The sequence below is a fragment of the Colletotrichum lupini genome, chromosome 5, assembly GCF_023278565.1.
Source record: "Colletotrichum lupini chromosome 5, complete sequence".
Classification (NCBI taxonomy): Eukaryota; Fungi; Ascomycota; class Sordariomycetes; order Glomerellales; family Glomerellaceae; genus Colletotrichum; species Colletotrichum lupini.
In genome coordinates, this window is record NC_064678.1 from 4290208 (window position 1) to 4310473 (window position 20266).

Genomic DNA, 20266 nt, shown 5'->3' on the forward strand with positions numbered 1-20266 from the left:
TGCTTACGACGACCACGACCGTCCTGATCTGTTTCTTTTTTTCAAAAGAACCATTGTGTTGTACGGATTATTCCGTCCATACTTTGTAGCACCGTCACCGCTGGAAGCAACTGCAGTCTTTGCGCCGCCGAGCCACGTCCGCTGCTTCCAATTGCCCTTGCTCCAAGCTTCTTCGGATATCTAGTCCGGCACCACGACAAGACTCCTCGAAAGAGAATTGCTTTCTCTTTCCGCACGTCTGACATCCTGCTGCTGTCGTAGTTTCGAGGCTCGCTAGGCGAACCCGGACTTTACTGATCTCTGGTGTTTGGTGGTAGAACCTTCGGGGCAACAACCGTGAAACTGGATTTACCGTCGATTTCTTCAGTGCAAACCCGGGGACCGACCGACGTGTCGTATTACAACGCTCACCCGGCTCAGAGGCCGTCGTACATGAACAGCGAGAGAGTGCCGTCTCTTCCATTGCCCAACCTGCATCAGGCGTACTCATCGGGTACCTCGTCACCCCGGGTCAGCTCAATCGGCTCCGCTTCAAGCTCTCACGCAGGCTCGCAGTCGTCCTTCACGTCGGCCGCATCCTCCCACGGACCCAAGACACCTTCTCCCACTCTGCCCATCAACGCGGCGATCCCTGGATCTTCCGGTCAGCCACTTGGTGGTTACGAGCATTACCCCGCCATGAATCAACCTGCAGCAGACATGTACTATCAGCAACATATTTCTGCCGGCCAAGCGCCACCGCCCCAGACCGTGACCTCCGGCGCAATGTCTTACCACTCCCAGCCACCGCCGTTACAGCCAAGCCATCTGCCTCAATATCAGCAGCAGACTCAATACGGCCAGCCGTACGGTTATGCCAATGGCTTGACTTCGCCTCAAAGCGCTCCCGTGAACAACGGAATGGGTGGACAGAACGTGCTGCCTCTCCCAGGTGTCAACCCTGGAGGTTTCCAGGGTTTCGACACCACTGGTCAAGTCGCCCCTCCCGGTATGAAACCCAGAGTCACGGCCACTTTGTGGGAGGATGAAGGCAGCCTGTGCTTCCAGGTTGAGGCACGAGGCATCTGTGTTGCGCGTCGCGAGGGTAAGTTCGATTGGCATATCCAATGGTCGCCGAAGCATGCTGACATGCACACTAGATAATCACATGATCAATGGCACCAAGCTATTGAACGTCGCGGGTATGACCCGCGGTCGCCGCGATGGAATTCTCAAGAGCGAGAAAGTGAGACACGTCGTAAAGATTGGCCCTATGCACCTTAAGGGTGTCTGGTGAGTTTCATGTGCCCCAAGACAAATCCGGCTGGGCTAGGTCTAACGTGAAGAAAAATAACAGGATCCCTTTTGAGAGAGCTTTGGACTTTGCAAACAAGGAGAAGATCACCGAACTGCTCTATCCCCTCTTCGTCCACAACATTGGCGCTCTGCTCTACCACCCCACGAACCAGACTCGCACCAACCAAGTCATGGCTGCTGCTGAACGCCGCAAGGCAGAACAGAGCCAGATGCGCGGTGCCCCTCAGAATGGCGCCCCTGGGCTGCCGTCTATTCAACAGCACCATCATCACTCTATGGGACTGCCTGGACCTCAGCAACCACTGCCGTCCCATGCTAACATGGGCCGTCCCACTCTCGACCGCGCCCACACGTTTCCTACTCCCCCGACTAGCGCTTCTAGCGTAATGGGTGGCAGCATGGGCGCCTCAGACAACGGATTCCAGTGGGCTCAATCTCAAGGAATGACCAACGCGCAGCCCCAGAACCCCATGTCTATTGACACTGGCCTCAGCAATGCCCGTTCCATGCCGGCAACTCCTGCCTCCACACCGCCTGGCTCCACCATTCAGAACATGCAGCCCTATCAGACCGGCACACAGCAATACGACAGCTCGAGGGCCATGTACAACCAGTCTTCTCAGCAGTCCCCTTACCAAACCAGCCAGGGCTCGCAAGATCGCTCCGTATACGGCCAGAACGACCCATACGCTAAGAGCGATATGGGTCCTCCGTCAGCACGGCCCGCTGCAACGAGCGCCACCCAGGATCAGAAGCCCTCAAACGGCATCATGCATCCTGATTCCAATGCTCCTCAGCCTGCGGGCGAGGAAGAGGCAGACCACGAGCACGACGCCGAGTACACCCACGACAGCGGCGCCTACGATGCCAATCGCGGATCGTACAACTACTCGGCTCCTCCCGTTGGATCCCTTGCCACCGAACACCAACACCTCTCTCCTGAGATGACGGGTTCGCCCAACCACCCTCCTGCATCAGGCCGTGCTACTCCCCGTACCGCCACTGCACCTCAGCCCTACTACTCCCAGCAGGCCGGCTACAGCACGCCTCCGCGTGTCGCTCAGCAATCTTCAAGCAACCTCTTTAATGTAATCACCGACCGCAATTCTGCAGCTGCTGGCGGTAACAATGTTTACCAGACCCAGTCCGACATGAACTCCATGCCCAACGGGTACCCCTCACAGATGAACGGTGCCTCGAGTGGCATCAAGCGTGGTCGTGATGATGACGACGACCTGCAGCGTCCGCTGAGCGGTGGCAGCATGGACATGAAGCGCAGAAAGACGCTCATGAACTCGGCTGTTCCCACGTATGACACCATGGCTCGCGCTCCCCCCGTTATGGCTCAACAGCAGCAAGGAAGATAGTGGCGGCGACATTTGTGGGCCGGCCATACTCTATCAGCCCTGAACCTCAGTCACTTCATTGGTGGGCGTTGTGGCGACATTTGGTTTGAGGCATAATGATAAACTGATTATGATCCTGAAGCCTCGAGTGCGAGGCCTCTTGACATTCTTTGCACACCAATTTTCTTATTTGTCTTTTTATTCGCGAGACGACTTTTCGGCATCGAGAACCCATTGGAGACGACGCTGACGAGCTGACGACTTCTCATTCCCTGTTTTTAAAATGCCCATCACGGCTGTAGATGCTGATGAATGACGCCTTGCATGGGGGAGGACGTAATCCTAAAGACTCGACCATTCTCCTTTTTTCCGGATCTTCGGGACAACATACACGAAAGAGCACGGTGGGGTTGGAAACTACGGCCTGTTGGCCCGTTATGACACTCGGGCAATGCGGCATGCGAACACCACATCGGAGGACGGACCATCAACATCACCGACATCTTTTCCTTTGCTTTGGTTTCGAATACAGTGGAGGATCATCTGGCGCTGAAATGTGTCAGAGATGGGGGATTAGGATGATGACCTTATGACGATTGTTCCTTTCACAAAAGTGTGAGACGTGTGTTGGAAACTGTCTCTTTAGGTAATGACTTGACGAATGGAAATAAAAAAAGCTGTTGCTGCTTCAAAATTACAGGCCTTGTAAACCGTGAAGTTGTGATGTTGAAGGCAATCTCTTCTTCTTGATAATTGGACGGGCAGAGCACTTCAGGTCAAGAGTGAGAACCAATCTGACTGGCGATCGGGTTATGGTTTTGGCTAGTGTTGATGTCGGTCGGTCTCACGGATATACAAATCGTCTCGATATCGATTGACTTCAACGACCTGGGTTCTCAACTATCCAATACGGGTTTAATGTTGGAAATGAGAACAGGACTAAGACTCACTCGACTAGGTGATAATTCAGATCCCGTTCTAGGTTTATTCGAGCAGAGCTGGAGATCAATGCACATATTGGCCAAAGTAACACAAAAATATCAAACTTGATGTGTATAAAATGATTAATTGACAATCGCCTTACTTCTATCTACCTCAGCCCAGATGTTGGTGGTATTCAACTGGCCGATGTAAGGTATCTAAGATGGGAGGGCTCGCTCGCCAGTAAGGCAAATACCCCAGGGCTCCCGTCGGCTAAAACCCGGACCGCCTGCCCTTCCGCTAAGGTAGCGCTAAGGCACCTTGACCACCTGCGCGTCGGGGGTAGGTACCTCGCTCGAGCTGCCTTACAGCTCAAGTATTATTCTGCGGCTCAACTCGAGCTTGGAGCGACAATCCTGTCTTCAACTCCCACTTTTATTTGCGGCACTACCACTACTTTGAACAGCTACAGAACTTGGAGACGAAGCATTGGCATCGAATATTCAAATTGATGGCCGCAAGGGCGCAGACATAGTATCACGGCGCGACGCTGCCCTTCCACGGCTCTTACCTTCAATCACGATCGAAATCGACCGACCGACCGACCGAATCACAACATGGCTACTCCGACGCAGATGAAGCATGCGGCTTCCCAGCAGGGCAGAACCCCTTCGCAGCTTACAGCAGCGACTCCGCCGGTGTCGACGCCATTTTCAGCATCGCAAGCGCACACAGCCTTTTCGCCGAGAGGACCTAAGTCGTCGCCTCAGCAGTTTAAGAAATCGCCAGCGACCTCGACCACCTTGATGGGCCACCCAGCTAATGGTGCTCTCAACTTCGATAGCCCTTCCGCAGCAGCTGCGATGGGCGCGCTTGGGATCAGTGGTGGACTGGACATGGGACTAGATCATGCCGGGATCGCGGGCTTCGGTGGTCTGGGAGCATTGGGTAGTGAGGACGACAAGCTCAAGAGGTTTGATACCGTCATTGATATTCTCAGCGTAAGTCATGGCTGTTTGTTTCTCATGGTCGCAATGGAAATTAATGATGTCCTTGTAGAAGGCAACAGGTCGAGTCAGCGAAGCAGGCCTCGAACGACTTACGCTCCGAACTGGTCTTACTAGCATGTGGGATGAGCATCGGTCGCCCGACGGCAGGAAGACAAAAATGCTCGTCATCGCCGGACAAGCATTGACCATCGATATCGAGCTGAACAACAATATCGTGGAGAATGTCTCGCTGGGCTTTCCAGAATCAGGGCCAGTTGTCACAAGACATAAGGATCAGGCCGGCAACATCCTGCTCAAGGATCTGCAACTTCGCCCTGACCAGAGTCCGTTAACCAAGACTTTGAAAGCGTTCTCTGCCAATCTTGAACGTCTGGCGACTCTCGACAAGCTGAGCGTCATTCCGGGAGTTGACTGCCAAGAGGCTCTAGCTGGCATCTTTGAGAGTCTCGAAAGACTCCACAAGTGGGAAATGTCGAAGCTGCGGGAAGACCCTGCCATGAGCGGCAAGCCCGAACGTTTCCTCGAGACGACTGCCATGTGCACCAAGAGCGGTCGTCCGAGGATGCATTCGAGGGGTATGGTGGGACTAAGCATCGAGTATTGGACGGAGAGGCGCCATGTCATCCCCAAAGCACCAGAGACGACACGCTACTGCGAGAACATGGAGAAGGCCTGGTCGATTCTCATAGGCTGCAAGGCGTTGGATGGTGAAATTTTCCCTCCCGTCCGAGTGTCTGAGAATTGGATTTCCCAAAAGGTTGAGAAGACCGAGCCTGGACCCGAGGATCTTCTCGTTGCAGCTTCTGGGCCGGCTCTAGACTGGCTGGAACCGGAGCCTACGACGCTGCCACAGACGGACGACAATAAGGATTCGGGCATCGACGTGGTGCAGGCGGATGGCACGACGCACAAATACCCGAACGTCAAGTTTGTCGCGACACTCACCCCCTCAGTCATCGTGCCGCAGTCGGTATGGAACACACTACACACCCTCACAGGAGCTCAGGCTCAGCCCATGCCTCTGCCGACCTACACGTTTGATAGCATATCTTTCCCGATACCCGAAGGAAGTCACCATGATGCAAGCGAGCTCAGAGTCATCTCTTGCAAGAGGAGAGTTCCGATGCCGAGCAATGAGAGCACCGTCTCATCCCGGAAACACAAGAACACGCTCCTTATCTACAAACCAGTGTATGGACAAACAGTCACCGAGCTATCGTTCTCGCACCCACGGCAGCTGATAGCAATGCTACCCATCCTCCGCCAGTATGCGCTGATCTCGACGCTATTGGAGAGAAGCTTCGGATCTGATATTTCTGGCGAGGCTCTACCTGAGGTTCATGAAAACATCACAATGAGTGATACGACAACAACGCAGGCCGAATACGAGAGATTCATGTCCAAGAGCTATGACGAGAACGAGCAGGAGCTTACTCTGGACGTGGTGCTGACGGTCCATCCCTCTGCTGGTTTGCACATCGTCTTTCCCTTCCGCAACGCAACCGCCAACGTGGACCTGCAAATCCAGCAGAACGGAGTGGTACATGTCGTGTCACAAAACATCGTGCCGGCCGACGGTAGTGATGCGGCGAAGGCTGGCAAGGGGAAGGGCAAGCAGTTTACCCCGCAGGACTTGGGCAGGTTGCTCGAGGTGATGGAGGACCTCTGCTCCTGGGCAGAATGGATCCGAAAGAACCTGTCGTAAGCGTTGCTCTGCCGAGATGGACGATCGATCGATCGACCTCTTTGATCACAAAAGAACCATGGCCGATAGAAGCATATGACGTCTAGATCGGGTTTTGGGTTGTTGTTTTTGTTCTGTATAATTGATACCCAGGCGGGATCAACGGGGTCTACCAAGTGAACCCCTCTCCCGTCTTTTCTCGACAGACAAGGTACGGGGAAAGCGAGCTTTAGGTATCTCCTATGGATACGAACCTACGAAGCTTCTGGAAAAGGCAAGGCTAGAGGTGAGGGGAACAGATGAGCGATGCAAGCTGCATGATGATTTGGGGTTGGTTCAGTTCCGAGGCGTTGGGTCTTGGGTTTCTTTGGGTTTGACGGGCGGGGGGTGGTTTGGGTTGGCCTTTCACCCACTTGGTTTAGGCAGAGAAAGATACCTACTAGGTTGTCTGTAGTGTGACCCCGAACAAAGGATACACTTGAAGTAAACAGGAACCAATTTGAGGGCGGTTAATGCCCCCCCCAGTTACCTCCCAAGCTTCACATTCTCTTACACGAAAGCAACTGCATGAAGAAGAGGTCTGAAAGAAGACAAGTGTGAGAATGACGTTTTTGTTTTATTCATCTTTTTTGCTAGTCTTGGGTATTTTCGGCACATTTTGAGAAAAGTTAAGTTCCCCGGCCGCCCGGCGGGAAGACCATACTTTAGCTCGCCCTGGCTGCGTGGCTGCACGGCTGAGTGATGCGGTGTTGGTTGTTGACGTTGATCTGTTGATGTGATCGACGGGTCTTGCTGCCTGACTGAGAACCTCGTCCTGCTGTGACGTTATGTTTTCTACGCTAGTGCCCGTGGCGTGCCGGACGGTACGGGATACATTGGACACAACGCTTGGAAGCCCTCTTTTTCCATTTCAGGGCCACTTTGTTCCCCAGGCCCTATTGCCCCCCCCCCTCCAGTGGACTTACATGTTGGTTTTTGGGCATCCTTAAGTGTGGGGCGATGATGATGGGTTGGATGCCAGCGGGTGAATATAGTTCGGATCGTCGATGCCTCATACCATGGTAAACTTTGGCAGAGAGACCCTGCAAGACCCTGAGAGACCCTTGATGTTTTGGATGCAAGATTGGTTTCTCGAGGTTTTTTTTTTTTTTTTTGGTTTTTCGGGGTCTTCCTAGGTCGCAGTGAGACGGGCCTAGTGCGGGATGGACGAATGGACGGGCCAGGGCCTCGAAGGGAGTTTTGAGTCAATTTCAATATATCGGACTTGAGACTTGGGAGAGGAAGGGGGTTCACGAGGTTGAGGTCTGGCATTATTGAAGAAAACAGGGCAGTAAAGGTAAAACCAGGGACGAAAGAGCCGGGAAACCGCGGGGGAACCGGAGGGAAGGGGCGGGCTGGAAGAGTCGATGCGTTTCTGGGTATGTTGTTTTCCCACAACCTCGTCACCCCTTTGATTCAGAAAGCTGGAGGAGGAGGAGGAGGATGGTCTTTACCCATATTACCATGCTTACCGAGTTCACCGTGGTGAAGGTGAGTTTTTGCAACTATTTTGCCCTGGCACAAAGGCCTACCTGAGACGTGGACTGTTCAAAACAAACAGAATAGGGACAATGCGATGGGTTAGGCAGACAGATATAAGCGACGAGGTTGAAGAAGCAAAGCGGATGAGACGGGTGATCCGGGACGTTTTTCTATCCTCGGAGTGGCGGCGCCCGTCGGCGGTCCACGGTAAGCCCCGGGGCGCGAAACTGCGAATAGACGGGGCGAACGACGGGTGGCTTCTGCTAGGCTACCCGGCGGTTCGGTCACCGGACTTTACCTCTTTGTCCAAGGTTTTACTGCCAAGCAGTCTTTGATTGGACACAGGTTGCGGCGGTTGGATGCCGATAATTCGGATATTGAATACACATTGTCAAAAAAAAAAAAAAACAAGTCGTTTCTTCTTCCATGTGCTGTCTTGACCATTTGGGTACCGTGATTCGCAAAAGCCTCATGTCTGACACGATGACACAGATGCGGGCAGTTTTTGCCCCTCCCTTCTTCCCGCCTATGCCGCCCCAATTTGGCTGTTGGTTCTGTCTTCGGGAGTCTGTGCTGTGCCAGTTGCAGAAGGATCCGAGGAGGCGAGGAGGGGAGGGGCTTTTGGGGCCCGAAGAGGGTCTCCGGAGGGGGAGAGAGGAATTCCAGTATCGATAGGAGATTTCTTGGTGGTACTTTATTGTTGTTGACGGCAAATCAATAAACAATGGGAAAGTCAACAAATCGGGTACTCCAAACAAAACAAGGACGGGAGATCCGATTAATCTGGAGACGGACTGGGGAGGAGATTGGCGGAGACGACGACGGCGACGGGTACTGTATGGATATCGCTTACTTGATTAGATAGAAGGCAAGGTATCCATCTGTACCGAGTATCGTATTTACCTAACCTTGGAATACTCCGTACGGATAGTTGGCTCCGCGAAAAAGTGTCCACGCAGATTGCAGATTGTCAAAAAGAGGAGCCGTTTGATCTACTGTGTACGCAGTAAGGGCAGGGTGGGTTGGCCATCTTTACCCATATTGCTTGGCAGCCGCCAAACAGTAACGGTACCGCCAACGGGCTATTCGGAAGTCTGCCTTGTTCATTGTCGAGAACCGAGGACATTGCTTTTACCACGGCGGGCCGCGGCTGCGTAATCTGCGATGCTGCATCGTATTGGAGATTTGACGCACAGAAAGGATGCCGATGGGGTTCACCGTTCAGCTGAGCTGGTCCACCCACTTACACCCAATTTCAAAGTCATCCCATCTTTTCTTTCGTTCTTGGTGTGCTCCGGGTCTTGAGGAATATTGGTGTTACCTTGGCTGACACCTTCCCCTTACCTCGAACTCTTCTTGACTTGTATTGCCGTCTCCTTTGTGTTGCAGCGGCGAGTCGTTCCCGTCTCTTCAGAGGGAAAGCACCCTCCCTTCCCGCCTCTGTTCCAGAGTTGCGGCCGCCGTCCCAACGACACGCGGGAGTCTACTGACTGTGCTGAAAGATAGAGACCAGAATTCCATCTGAAGGTCAAAGAGTGTCCGAGCTTTCGAGGCTCGAACGGGGATCCAAGCTCAGCACTTCCCCCCTCCCCCGCCCTAGTCCTACTGACTTGCCCGCGTGGTGGGCCGAATGAGAAAGGCGTGCGTCTTGACTCTCTTCGCGGTACGCCCGTTTTATTTTTGAAAAGCGGCCCGTTGAAGAGCTCCGTCTGGATCACTGAGAAGAGCAAGAACGAAGCATGGAGAGAAACACCGCTTTCTTCTTAGAGAAACCTTGTATAGCCGCTGCCGTGCACCATGGTGTTTGACCTTTCCCAAACGTTCCAGGAGCTTCAACATTGGCTGGTGGGCAGTAAGCTAAAAAAGAGATTTGAGGCAGACGAGGGGCCGGGCAGGAGGCTCCAGGTTGTCCCAGATTCGCTAGCCCGGCGAGCTCGACCGTGCCCTCGATTCTCTGCGATGCCATCTGGCATCTCTGGAAGTCTAGTGGTTGTCAAGGAGTGCTTTGGGCAGCTTGCGGTGCTCTCTCTCACGTTCTCTCCAGACTTTCAGTGAAGCGAGATGACGCGGTCACAGGCATGAAATCGTAATATCAGGCGCAATCAATCGCTGACCTTGCTGCTTTCCCCATTGAGATCGGAAGCTGCGAGCGATACTGTGGAGAGCCTGGCCGATATGTTGGGAATATTGAACTATAGGCATGCTGCATGATGAATGGACCGGACAGCTGGGAAGGCAATAATTGGTGAGGCAAGGTTGATGGCTGTCGGCCTGTGTGTGTGTGTGTGTGTGTGTGTGTGTGTGTGTGTGCCAGTGTGATGGTCATGACGGTCCAGTGATGACGACGAGTTGTGTACCTACTGCGAAGTGTGTGTGCGTATAGGAGTGTAAGGTAAGGTACTTGCGGCGAGGTACCTCGAGGTTGTGTTGACGAAGTATTTGTTTTGGTGTTTTTGTTTTGTTTTGGTTCCCGGCTGTGGCTTGTCGCGTTTGTTTAGTGGCCTGGCTCCATCAGCCATGGGTCAGCCGTCTTTTCTATTTTGATGATGAGCCCACCTTTTCCCGCTGCGCGACAGGCGGCTCGCCAATGTGGTCACTCGTGTCCGAGACGCAGATAATCTTGTACAGCCCGAGAATGACGAGTTGGAAAGAAAAAGAAGAAAAGAAGAGAAGCGTTCCTGGCTTCTGCTGCGTGTCGATGGAGTCTAGAGTGAACAAGTGGCAGTTAAGTCGTGGCTATGAGACCAAGGGGAAGGGCCCCCCCCTTTGGCACTGCAGCGACTACTGCAGAGTGTGTGACTGCATGTCGGGCCTGGCAAGCTGGATCTTGGATGAGGCGAATAGGCGCGAGGCCGTCCCGGAGGAAGAAGAGATGGATGCCTCAGAACTAAGAAGAATTCCGTGTAAGAGGGAGGAGCGCAAGCCTCGTCTGGTCTTGGTTGGACGGTGCGGTGTGGACGCTTAGACGAGATGGATAAGTCGACCCACCCCCTTTTGGCCACCCCCCCCTTTTGGCCACCCTATCAAAACATGGTATTAAAACATCGCCACCAACTACACTCAATTAATTAACTATCTTCTATTACTATAATAATATAGTTATTATTCTCCCTAGGTAATTCGACCCCTGCGAGTTAACTAGGACTAACTAAACGGTCGCTAAAGTCCTCCTAAGCTCTCTATATATCTTAAATATTCGCGAACCTAGTATTTAGGTTTATTAATATACTCTTCTTTTTCTACGGCCTTAATCGGTTAACTTTAGCTTTTAGAACTCGAATATAGTGCTAAGATATTGCTAGATAGTAGGCCTACTCGCTAAATACCTTTTTTATTTTTCTAAATAGTAGTTATTAAGTATTATAGTCTAGACTAAGCTTTATAAATAATTTTAACTAATTATAGAGCTCGCTAGCCTTCTTAGGTATTAACTAGTTAATAATAAACGCTACTAATACTTAGTTAATAGCTTTTCTAATATTACTAGTTACTTGCTTAGTATTTACGGTCTTTTTAGTTAGTATAACTAGGTTAAGTAGGACTATTAGATTAGTAAGTAGTCTAGCTATATTAGGGGGATATAGTCTAGTTACTTTCTACCTACTTCGTATATTTAATAACGTTAGACTAGCTAAACGAGCTTTTTAATAATAGCTTAAGAAGTACCGCTTTTTAACGATAATAGAATTATTTACTATATCCTCCTTACTAAGCTCCTTCTTATACTTAAACTTAATAGGTCTAAAGATAGCTATATCTAACGACTAGAGGATATAGGAAGTATATAGTAATAAGAATAGTAAGTAGACGTTGTTTTTATAATATTCTTATATAAATTCTATTGTTATATAACTCTTATAGCTATTTAGAACTAATAGTCGGGGCTTATTAAGTATACTAAGCCCCCTAAGGGGGGGGGTCTTAGTTTATAATAAGAACACTGTTTTTAACTACTTAAGGGTAGTCTTATTAGTCGTTTAGCTATTATTTATTACTATGAACTCCTAACTAGTATAAGGGTTAAGTTTAAATAGAAACTACTACTACTATACTAACTTTCTCTTATATATAATTAGTAGTTTAATAGCTCGATTATTAATAAAAATATACTTAATTATAAATACCTAAATACGTAAACTAGGCTCTTTTTTTTATACTACTATAGTCTTTATTTTACTTAAAACTAAGCTATTAAATCCCTTACCCTCTAGGATACTAGTCTTATTTATATTATACTTATTAGCTTATTTAATATTGCTAATTTTTAGTATATTAAGTAATCTAAACTATAACTTAATTATATTAATAATAGCCCTATTTAGACGCCTCGAATCGATAGTACGACTTCTCTAGACCTTAATTAATAAGTTCCTCCTTAAGAAAGCGTTTATTTATCTCTTTTTAAAAAGATTTATATCCCCTTAGGATTTTAAAACTCGCTTAGCGAATTTTATAAGCTATTTATAGGTTAGTATAACGCCTAGATTATACTAAATACGAACCTACTAAGCTAGCTAGTCTTCTTATTATAAAGGAAGCCTCTAGAGGTCTACGAATACTATTACCCTCGTTTAGTAGCCTCTCTTATAGTTACGAAGAGTTAACTTTAGAACTCCGAACTTAATCGAGGCCTAATTAACTAAGAGACCTCTTTTAATAGCCTTAAGAGCCCGAATAACTTTATTTTCAGTATACGAGACTATTATATATCGATAAATAAGTATATAAAAAAGAATTATATTTGGACGATTTTTGTAATTATTATAGTGGTTTGAAAATCGTGGGTAGGGTTTTAATACGGTGGCTGGGATGGAGAAATGGGGTGGCCAAAAGGGGGGGGTGGCTAAAAGGGGGTGGGTCGACTTATGGATCAGTCCCGCACATTGTGCATTCTCGCAGTGCGCCAGGCTTGATTGTCCAATACGTCTCCAGAGCGTGTTGATCTCCCTCGTTGTCTTGCCCATATTTTCCTCTGTCTGGAGTCTGGTGAGGTTCGGGCTGCAGGAGACTTCAGACGCGTGGGCGGGACCCTGCAGGTAGATGGAAGGACTCAACCAATAGACGATGCTTGTAAACCTCCAAAAAGGCATCCCCCCGGCCCAATCTTGGGGGGTCCCCTGGCGTCTTTTGGATGCCAGACCGTTGGGTAAGTTGGGTTTAGTGATGTCAGGGTTAGAAAGAGGTCGTGGATCTGTGTGTTTGTTGGCTTGTGACTAGTAGTTAGTGGGTGGGCATGATAATGAAGGACAAGAGAAACAGACTCGGGCCCAAAGTTGGCCATCATCACGAAGAAGCAAGACAAGTTTGCAGCCTCGAGATTCTTCAGTTGAGACGCTGCATGTCTAGAGCTTGGTGATGAGATTTTGTTTTTCTTTTCTTTTCTTTCTTCTTTGCCCACTTCGGGACCTGCATTTGCGACCTTGTGGCTTCCTAAACGGCTTCAGCTGCGGTCTTGCTCTAACAGACCGGATCCACTTTGAGTCGCGTAATCACGTGCAGGTCTAGCTGCTTTGGGAAATATTGTAAACAACACACGCCACGCGCGCCATCGCGAAAAAGAAGCAGCGACTTCCCAAGTTTCTCAGTGTCCACATCTGCACGCCCTTTCTCACTCCCGTTCCAGAGAGACCAGTCAAGTTTCGCCTTCACCACCTACAGTACCTTTAACAGTACCTAAAGCTAAGGTACCTTGGCAAGGAAAGTCTCCATCCTGACTGCGATCCCCCGGCTTGGGCGTGCCATTCCTGCCTGCCCACCCGCCTGCATCGACCATTCATTCACCCATTACCTACCTGCCTGGTCGTGGTCTCTCCCATCTTCCCAAGTGTCCCACGCAAACCCACTCGGCTCGCGCTGTCTTGCGCTGCGCTGCTGCACCTTTCGCACTTACACCCGCAAACCCGCAACCCAACCACCACCCACTTCACCCACCCGCTCGCTCTTGACGCACACAACCCGACGCACACACTCACCGCGCATCCTCCTCTTCCCCGAATCCTATTTGCGCCTACCTCTCTCCTACCCTCACAACTCCTTCTATCCCCTTCCCGTTTTGTGCGTTTCGTTGCGTCCATCTCCTTGCCGCGTTTCCAAGTTTTTGGTCCCCTTCCCGACAAAACTCACCCTACCTTACCTTTCCCCCAGGGTCTTATCGTTTCGCCACTCTCGCGCGCGCGCCTCTCATCAGACGACGGGACGCAACAAGAAGCCCATCCATCTACCGGTACCGTCCCTTCATGCGATGACTTGACAAGGTCCTCTGCCGATCACGAATCGCCAACTGAAGCGGAATGAAGATGCGAAGCAAGACGCATACCTGAACGTTCCTGCTCGCTCGACTTGTCCAAACCATCCCCCTCAGACCTTAGCGCCATGCAGTAGACGCACTTGCGCTCCCGTCCCGTCCCTTCTTTCTCTGCCTGCCTACGCCTACCTTACGTTACGGTCCTACCTACTCTGGCCTCGCCTCGTCTTGTCCTCCTGCCAGGACCCTCTTCTTCCTCCTTTTCTTTCAGCCTTCTTTTCTGCAACATCGCGTCCACACCCATCATCACACCAAGAACGAGGGCGCCCTTTCCGGCTGACCAGGCCACTTCGCCTCGTCCACGTGTAACCCGTACTGGCACATACACACACCTTGGACCCTTAAACACACGTCCAGTCCTATCACCATCTTGGGATAAACCCCACGAAAACAACGACGACACTACTCCGTACTGCCTACCCTCCGCGCGCCCGGCACTGCTGCCCTCACTTCTCGTCGTCCTAGTCAGCATCCCTCCGATCGTCCACGGAACGGCAGAACACCACACGCGCTCTACCTAGCCCTCACCTCAACACCTACGGCATATCACCATCGACCGCGCTTTGCTCTACCACCTACCAACACCATAGGTTCATCAGCGGAACAGTATACGACGACGAATACCAGCGACAGATTGTTTGGAACAAGGATTGATTCATTGCTTGCTGAGCACACCTACCGCCTACACAATCACATCACTTCCTACAAGTGAATTTGCTCTTCTTTGTATTTCGACAGCGACCAACAACAACACCAAAGAAAGACAACCAATCATTACGACACCAAGAACACCTTCACCATGTCGTTCTCCAATAGCAGTGGCGGAACACTCACTGTTCCTAGCCCCACGCACGTCCACCATGTAGACGTGCTCGCATCCTCAGTCCGGAGCCTGCGAAGGTCTCTTTCCCGATCACCTTCAAAGTTCAGCCTGGCGCGTACGAGTTCCCCCAGCTCAGAGAGCTCACACAGCGGTTCTCATACGCCTGTGCAAGAACAATCGCCCTGCCGACGATACACTCCTACCCCTACGCCTCCTAGCAGCAGCCACAACAACATCAACTTTGGGGATTTCCAAAGCCATACACCAGCGGGGCTCCCTCCTTCCATGACCTCGACGACGCCCTTTAGCTCTCCGCCAACTCTTGCCACACCCTTTCGTCCCAGTGTTCGGCTCTCTCTACGCTCGGCAAAATCAGCAAAGGCAACCGGCAGCCCCTCGAGGCCAGCGACTCGATTAAGGACATCGCCTAAATCCCCCCTCAAACGCGCGCTCAACGCTACAACAGACTCGGGGGTAAATTCCATTCCTTCCTCATCTTCAAGCTCGGAGGCCTCGGGCCAGGAAAATAACCAGTCTTCTGCACAACAGAGCCCGCGTTCCCGATCGTCCCTCCAAAAATCATCACGCCATAGCCTTCATCTCGACGTATCCGGCCACGCTCAACAGTCGAACATTTTCAAGCATCTGGAAAGTCAGGGCGATTCGCAAGGAGCACCGGGATCGGGCGCTCTCAAGCGCAGCGACGCGATCATGAATTTGGATCAGGCGTCGCTGGGTAGCCCAGTCGCGAAGCGAAGAAGTTTACACGGTATTTCAAGCTTTGGTCAAAACACATCTGATTTCACCATCTTCGACAACACCAGCAACACGCCGAGCAAGACCAACTTTGACATTCACGACGAGGCGAACCGTGAGCGAGAGTACGAGCTCTTTGGCTCGCCAAGCGTTCCTGCCCCCAGAGAGCCAATCCCATCGCCTACCCCGCCTCAAATTCCGAGAAGAACTGGCTCTCTACGACGTTCAACGCTGCAGCAGAGACAGCACGATCGGAGTTCGTGGGGACGTAAGTCTGGCGCGAGCCACTTGGCTCAGATGAGCGGAGATTTCTCGACTCCCAACGTCAAGAACCGACCCCGCCTATCGATGGATCAATTCCTCCCTCCTCAGCTTCCCCGGGACAGCCCCTTCAATTCGAACGGGCCTTTGCCCAATCCCTCTGCCCATCCCGTTGAGCGGTCTTCACATCAGCCTCATCCGCTGTCAAAGACGTTGGTGACCTCGACGTCCGGCAACAGTCTCGAGGAGCAGAACAACAGCATGCCTCCTCCTTACGTCTTTGAAAAGCCACGAGCTCCTCTCAACTTCGCCAAGTCGATGCCTTACGGTTCATCTCGACCACTCTTCATGCAGGAGGAGAATGAGACTGTCACACCTTTCAAGGCGGCTAAGCCATGGGCGGGAGCTTTCATGTCTACAGGCCTCGTTTCGAAGGTTAACCGCAACCCCGAGGAAGACAATAAGCTCACGATGCCTGATACGCCTTGCAAGAAGCCAACCAACGGTTTCGCCACCTTCCCGCCTCCTCCTGGAAGCGCCATCAAGAAGAACAACCGTTACTCTTTTGGCGGCATGCCTTCAACTCCGTTCGTGGCCCCCGGTGCCCCGTCACGCAGCACCTTCGGTGGCAATCCCGGAAAGGGTCTGGGCATCTTCCAAAGGCTTGGATCGCGCCATGCACGCCGAGGAAGTGTCTTGAGTCTGGATGATGATAAGAAATTCTCCCTCGACACCAACTTCAACACTGGCCTCGGGGCTGACATCGACGCCCCTCCCACTCCTACGAAACATGGACTCACACCGAGCAAGGGGCTCACTCCCAGCTTGAGCAACTTGAGTGAGCAGAGCATCGAAAGCCCCAGCGCCAAGAGGTCACTTCCACCTCCCATGTCAGCTGTGCGGCCGATGATCTCCAGAGAATCTACTGGTATGTATACCGCTCAGGAGCGGTCCGACGACAAGAGTGCCAGTTGCCCCCTACCGAGTTCTCCGCCCGGTTCAACTAGCTCTCTTACCGATGGACTGTCTCCTACGCAGCGTCTTTCTTTGCCGTCTTTTGGTCGATCGAGGTCTGGAAGGGGGTTTAGTGCTCCTTCGCCATTGCGGACCCGACTTTGTACCAGCACAACGGATTGTGATTATCAAAAGGACATTTTGGCTAAGATTACTCCTCACCATATAGCTAGCCCTGTGGAACAGCGCTCTCCGAGGACTCCCTCGTCTCACGTTGTTCTTCCCGATGCCAGCTGCCTGTCAATCTCGAATCCAGCCGAGTCAACGCGGAGCACTACTACCCCGGTTACTCCATCCGGGCGAGAGTCCTTCCAAAGCACTTCGACACACCTCATGACCCCCGTCAATGCCGGTCGTGGTGGCGGCGATGTCGAAGACTCACTCTATTCGCGCTTTGACAAGGTCGAGATGATTGGCAAGGGAGAGTTCTCTTCCGTCTACCGCGTGGTCAAGAACGGATACTCCCGCGCCTCGTTTCTCTCTGTCTTTAGTGGAACTCCGACGAAGAACCCTCGCGAGAGTCCCGAGCCCGATCGTATTTACGCCGTGAAGAAGGCACGCCGCCAATTCACTGGACCCAAGGATCGTCTGGCCAAGCTGAGGGAAGTGCACGCACTTCAGGCCCTGACACACGCAGACCACGTTATCCACTACGTCGACAGCTGGGAATACAACCAATACCTTTACATCCAAACCGAATACTGCGACGAAGGTACCTTGGACAAGTTCTTGAGCAATGTTGGTCGCAAAGGCCGACTGGATGACTTCCGTATTTGGAAGGTTATCCACGACATTGGCTTGGTGAGTAAAGATTGCCTTGTGTTTGTGACGACTGACGACTGACTTCGAGATAGGGTCTTCAAAGCATTCACGAAGCTGGTTTTATTCATCTCGACCTGAAGCCGGCGAACATTCTCATCACATTTGAGGGTATCCTTAAAATTGGTGACTTTGGCCTGGCTACCGAGTGGCCTGCTGCCAAGGGCGTCGACGCCGAGGGAGACAGAGAGTACATTGGTCCTGAAATCCTTCGCGGCGATTTCAACAAGCCTGCGGATATTTTCTCACTCGGTCTCATTCTAATTGAGATGGCTGCCAACGTCGTTCTCCCCGACAACGGCCCTACTTGGATTGCTCTTCGCTCTGGTGACTTGTCCGAAGTTCCTAGCTTGACCTTCAGCGCCACCACTACGACTAGTTCATACCGAGATGCCGCTGGTGTTCCTACTATGCAATCGCTGGACGACCCACTTCTCGGTCAGACCAGTGCTCCGGATATCAGCCTGCATTCGGGAATCGCCCCAACTCGGGTGAACGTGGTCATGGACGACGAAAGCAGCCCTTTCATTACACGAAAGCGCACCGAGCTCAGATCCCCTCCGGATTTTATGAGCGACCCTTTCCACCCCAGCTCACTCGATCAAATCGTCCGCTGGATGGTCAGACCCGAGCCTGGCGAGCGACCCACCATTCAACAATTACTGACCACTACGGCGATGTCGTGGGTCGCCGAACGTCGCAGATCAGCTGCGACTGTCTTCGAAGGTGTCTGGGGACCTAGCGAGTCAATCACCCTTCCCACCTTGGTGGACGAAGACACAGAAATGATGGACGTCTAGACACGTCCGTCACATAAACATGCCTTCTTTCTCGGCTTGGACTTTTACTCACGGCTCTGGATTTGTAGAGCGCGTGGAGTTCTTGAACGCATTGTCTGGATTGATCGATTCTGGCTGGATCTCCCTTGCAGTGGATACGGCGAATTCGAATTGGAATTCTGGAAGATGGCGTTGGAAGGCGAGCACGTGTCTCGCAGTCCTTGATGGCCATCAGAATTTACTTTATTACGGCGGCGTACACCTTACGAAATCACGATGCTACGGTTCAGCCTTTTGGCGAGTTCAGCACTATCTGCTGTGGAGACTATTATGACCTTCCTCTTTGGTCGTATGTTCTGCGGCATATCACGATTTCAAACTGTTCGACTTCGCGAACGAGTTTTGGCGTCAATCCTCTTGGCATGCCTATACGCGGGCACTCGCTTGCAAAGCATCGCCAGAGAATATTTGTTTCGAAAAAGAAAGTTGGAAAGTTTGGCGGCTCGGTGGCATGGCTCATCAACTGTTGAGCATTTTTTCATGCCATGGCTGCGGCCGCCACGAGACTTTCGTGTATAGACTAGATATGGATTCTGGGAGACGTGTCTGAGTAGGCACCGTCTCGGCAACAACCTTGGCGTCGAGTACGAAAACAAAAACGGGAACCAGGAAAAACACCGGGCTTTAGAGAGACTCGAAACACGCGGTTTCTTCTGGGTCTCTGGTTCACAGCACCATAGGACAATGACGGTACCAAAAAGGCTTCGATGGGAAACGGAGGCTCCGGGCTGCATTGCGCGTGCATCGCAACATGTACATTTGAGTAATTTTGTCAGAGTATCGGCTGGCGATTGGGAGAGGAGGAATGGAAACGGGCTTTTCTTTTGTCCTGTGCCTTCGAGCGCATTCATAGCCCTGGGTATGGTTGTTGTCTTTTTTACATGTTTCTTCTCTTGTGAGGAAATTCTGCATGGTAACCGTATTCTACGTGTTCACCCAAGGATCAGATAGATCATCTCCTGGCCAGACTGCGCCTGTTCCCTTTGTCATTGGGAAGGTTGCAATCTTTTTTGGCTCATGATTCCATGACGAAATGGCATGATAGTTATGAACTTTTCATTAAAAATTCACTCAAGGTCCCAAATGTTCAAGTGTGATTGCCGTTTGCCTGTCTCAGCCTATCTACATCGTCTGTGAACTGGACGTTGCTGTGGCCCTTGACGAACCTCGCAGGGTAGAAGAACAGCCTTGTAAAGGACGGTTCATTGCAACGTGACAAGTTGTCGTGAGGATGGGTAGGTAAGATGGTTCATCATTCATGAGAGGCTTCTCTGCAGTTTCCTTCTACGTAAAAGCTCCAATCAAGTATCGGGTTCTCTGCCTTTCCCATCCGCCCACCCAGGTATGCAAAAGCCGCAAACGCCCTAATTCTAAATGTCTCTTCACCATTGCGCGGACGGGAAACGTGGAATTTCACCCCACCCACCGCCTTGTTCACCTCCCACCTTCCTCTCCCGCGGAGCTTGCGCCGACTCCGCGAAATCGCGTGGCCATGTTGTCTTAGCCCTGGAAGCCCCCCCCCCCCCCCGAACCCCTCATGCCTCGCTTGGCCCCCAAAGCTTCCCTCTAAAAATCAAATACTCCGTACTGACTCTGACACTGGAGTCGGGAATGCGACGTTTTTCGCGCGATCGAGATCACGTTGCGGGTGTGGGGCCGGTCAAATGGCACT

General features: G+C 51.5%; 5 protein-coding genes across 5 annotated transcripts; 4 read left to right on the plus strand and 1 right to left on the minus strand.

Annotated features, from left to right (window-relative positions):
• Positions 1-432: 432 nt before the first annotated feature.
• CLUP02_10687 (KilA-N domain-containing protein) lies at positions 433-2663 on the plus strand (the record flags this gene model as incomplete). The annotated part of the gene is made up of 3 exons (XM_049289660.1): positions 433-1084; positions 1140-1272; positions 1337-2663. 3 exons carry the CDS (start codon positions 433-435, stop codon positions 2661-2663), a joined length of 2112 nt encoding a protein of 703 aa, XP_049146805.1.
• A 1517-nt stretch (positions 2664-4180) lies between these two features.
• Positions 4181-6278, plus strand: CLUP02_10688 (uncharacterized protein; the record flags this gene model as incomplete). Its single annotated transcript, XM_049289661.1, has 2 exons — positions 4181-4564; positions 4623-6278. 2 exons carry the CDS (start codon positions 4181-4183, stop codon positions 6276-6278), a joined length of 2040 nt encoding a protein of 679 aa, XP_049146806.1.
• Positions 6279-7084: 806 nt separating this feature from the next.
• Positions 7085-7246, plus strand: CLUP02_10689 (uncharacterized protein; the record flags this gene model as incomplete). The annotated part of the gene is made up of 1 exon (XM_049289662.1): positions 7085-7246. One exon carries the CDS (start codon positions 7085-7087, stop codon positions 7244-7246), a length of 162 nt encoding a protein of 53 aa, XP_049146807.1.
• Positions 7247-14150: 6904 nt separating this feature from the next.
• CLUP02_10690 (uncharacterized protein) lies at positions 14151-18555 on the plus strand (the record flags this gene model as incomplete). The annotated part of the gene is made up of 4 exons (XM_049289663.1): positions 14151-14155; positions 14821-16850; positions 17106-17737; positions 17791-18555. The coding sequence occupies 4 exons, from the start codon at positions 14151-14153 to the stop codon at positions 18553-18555; spliced, it is 3432 nt and encodes a 1143-aa protein (XP_049146808.1).
• A 353-nt stretch (positions 18556-18908) lies between these two features.
• On the minus strand, positions 18909-19445 carry CLUP02_10691 (uncharacterized protein; the record flags this gene model as incomplete). Its single annotated transcript, XM_049289664.1, has 1 exon — positions 18909-19445. One exon carries the CDS (start codon positions 19443-19445, stop codon positions 18909-18911), a length of 537 nt encoding a protein of 178 aa, XP_049146809.1.
• Between the last annotated feature and the right edge of the window lie 821 nt (positions 19446-20266).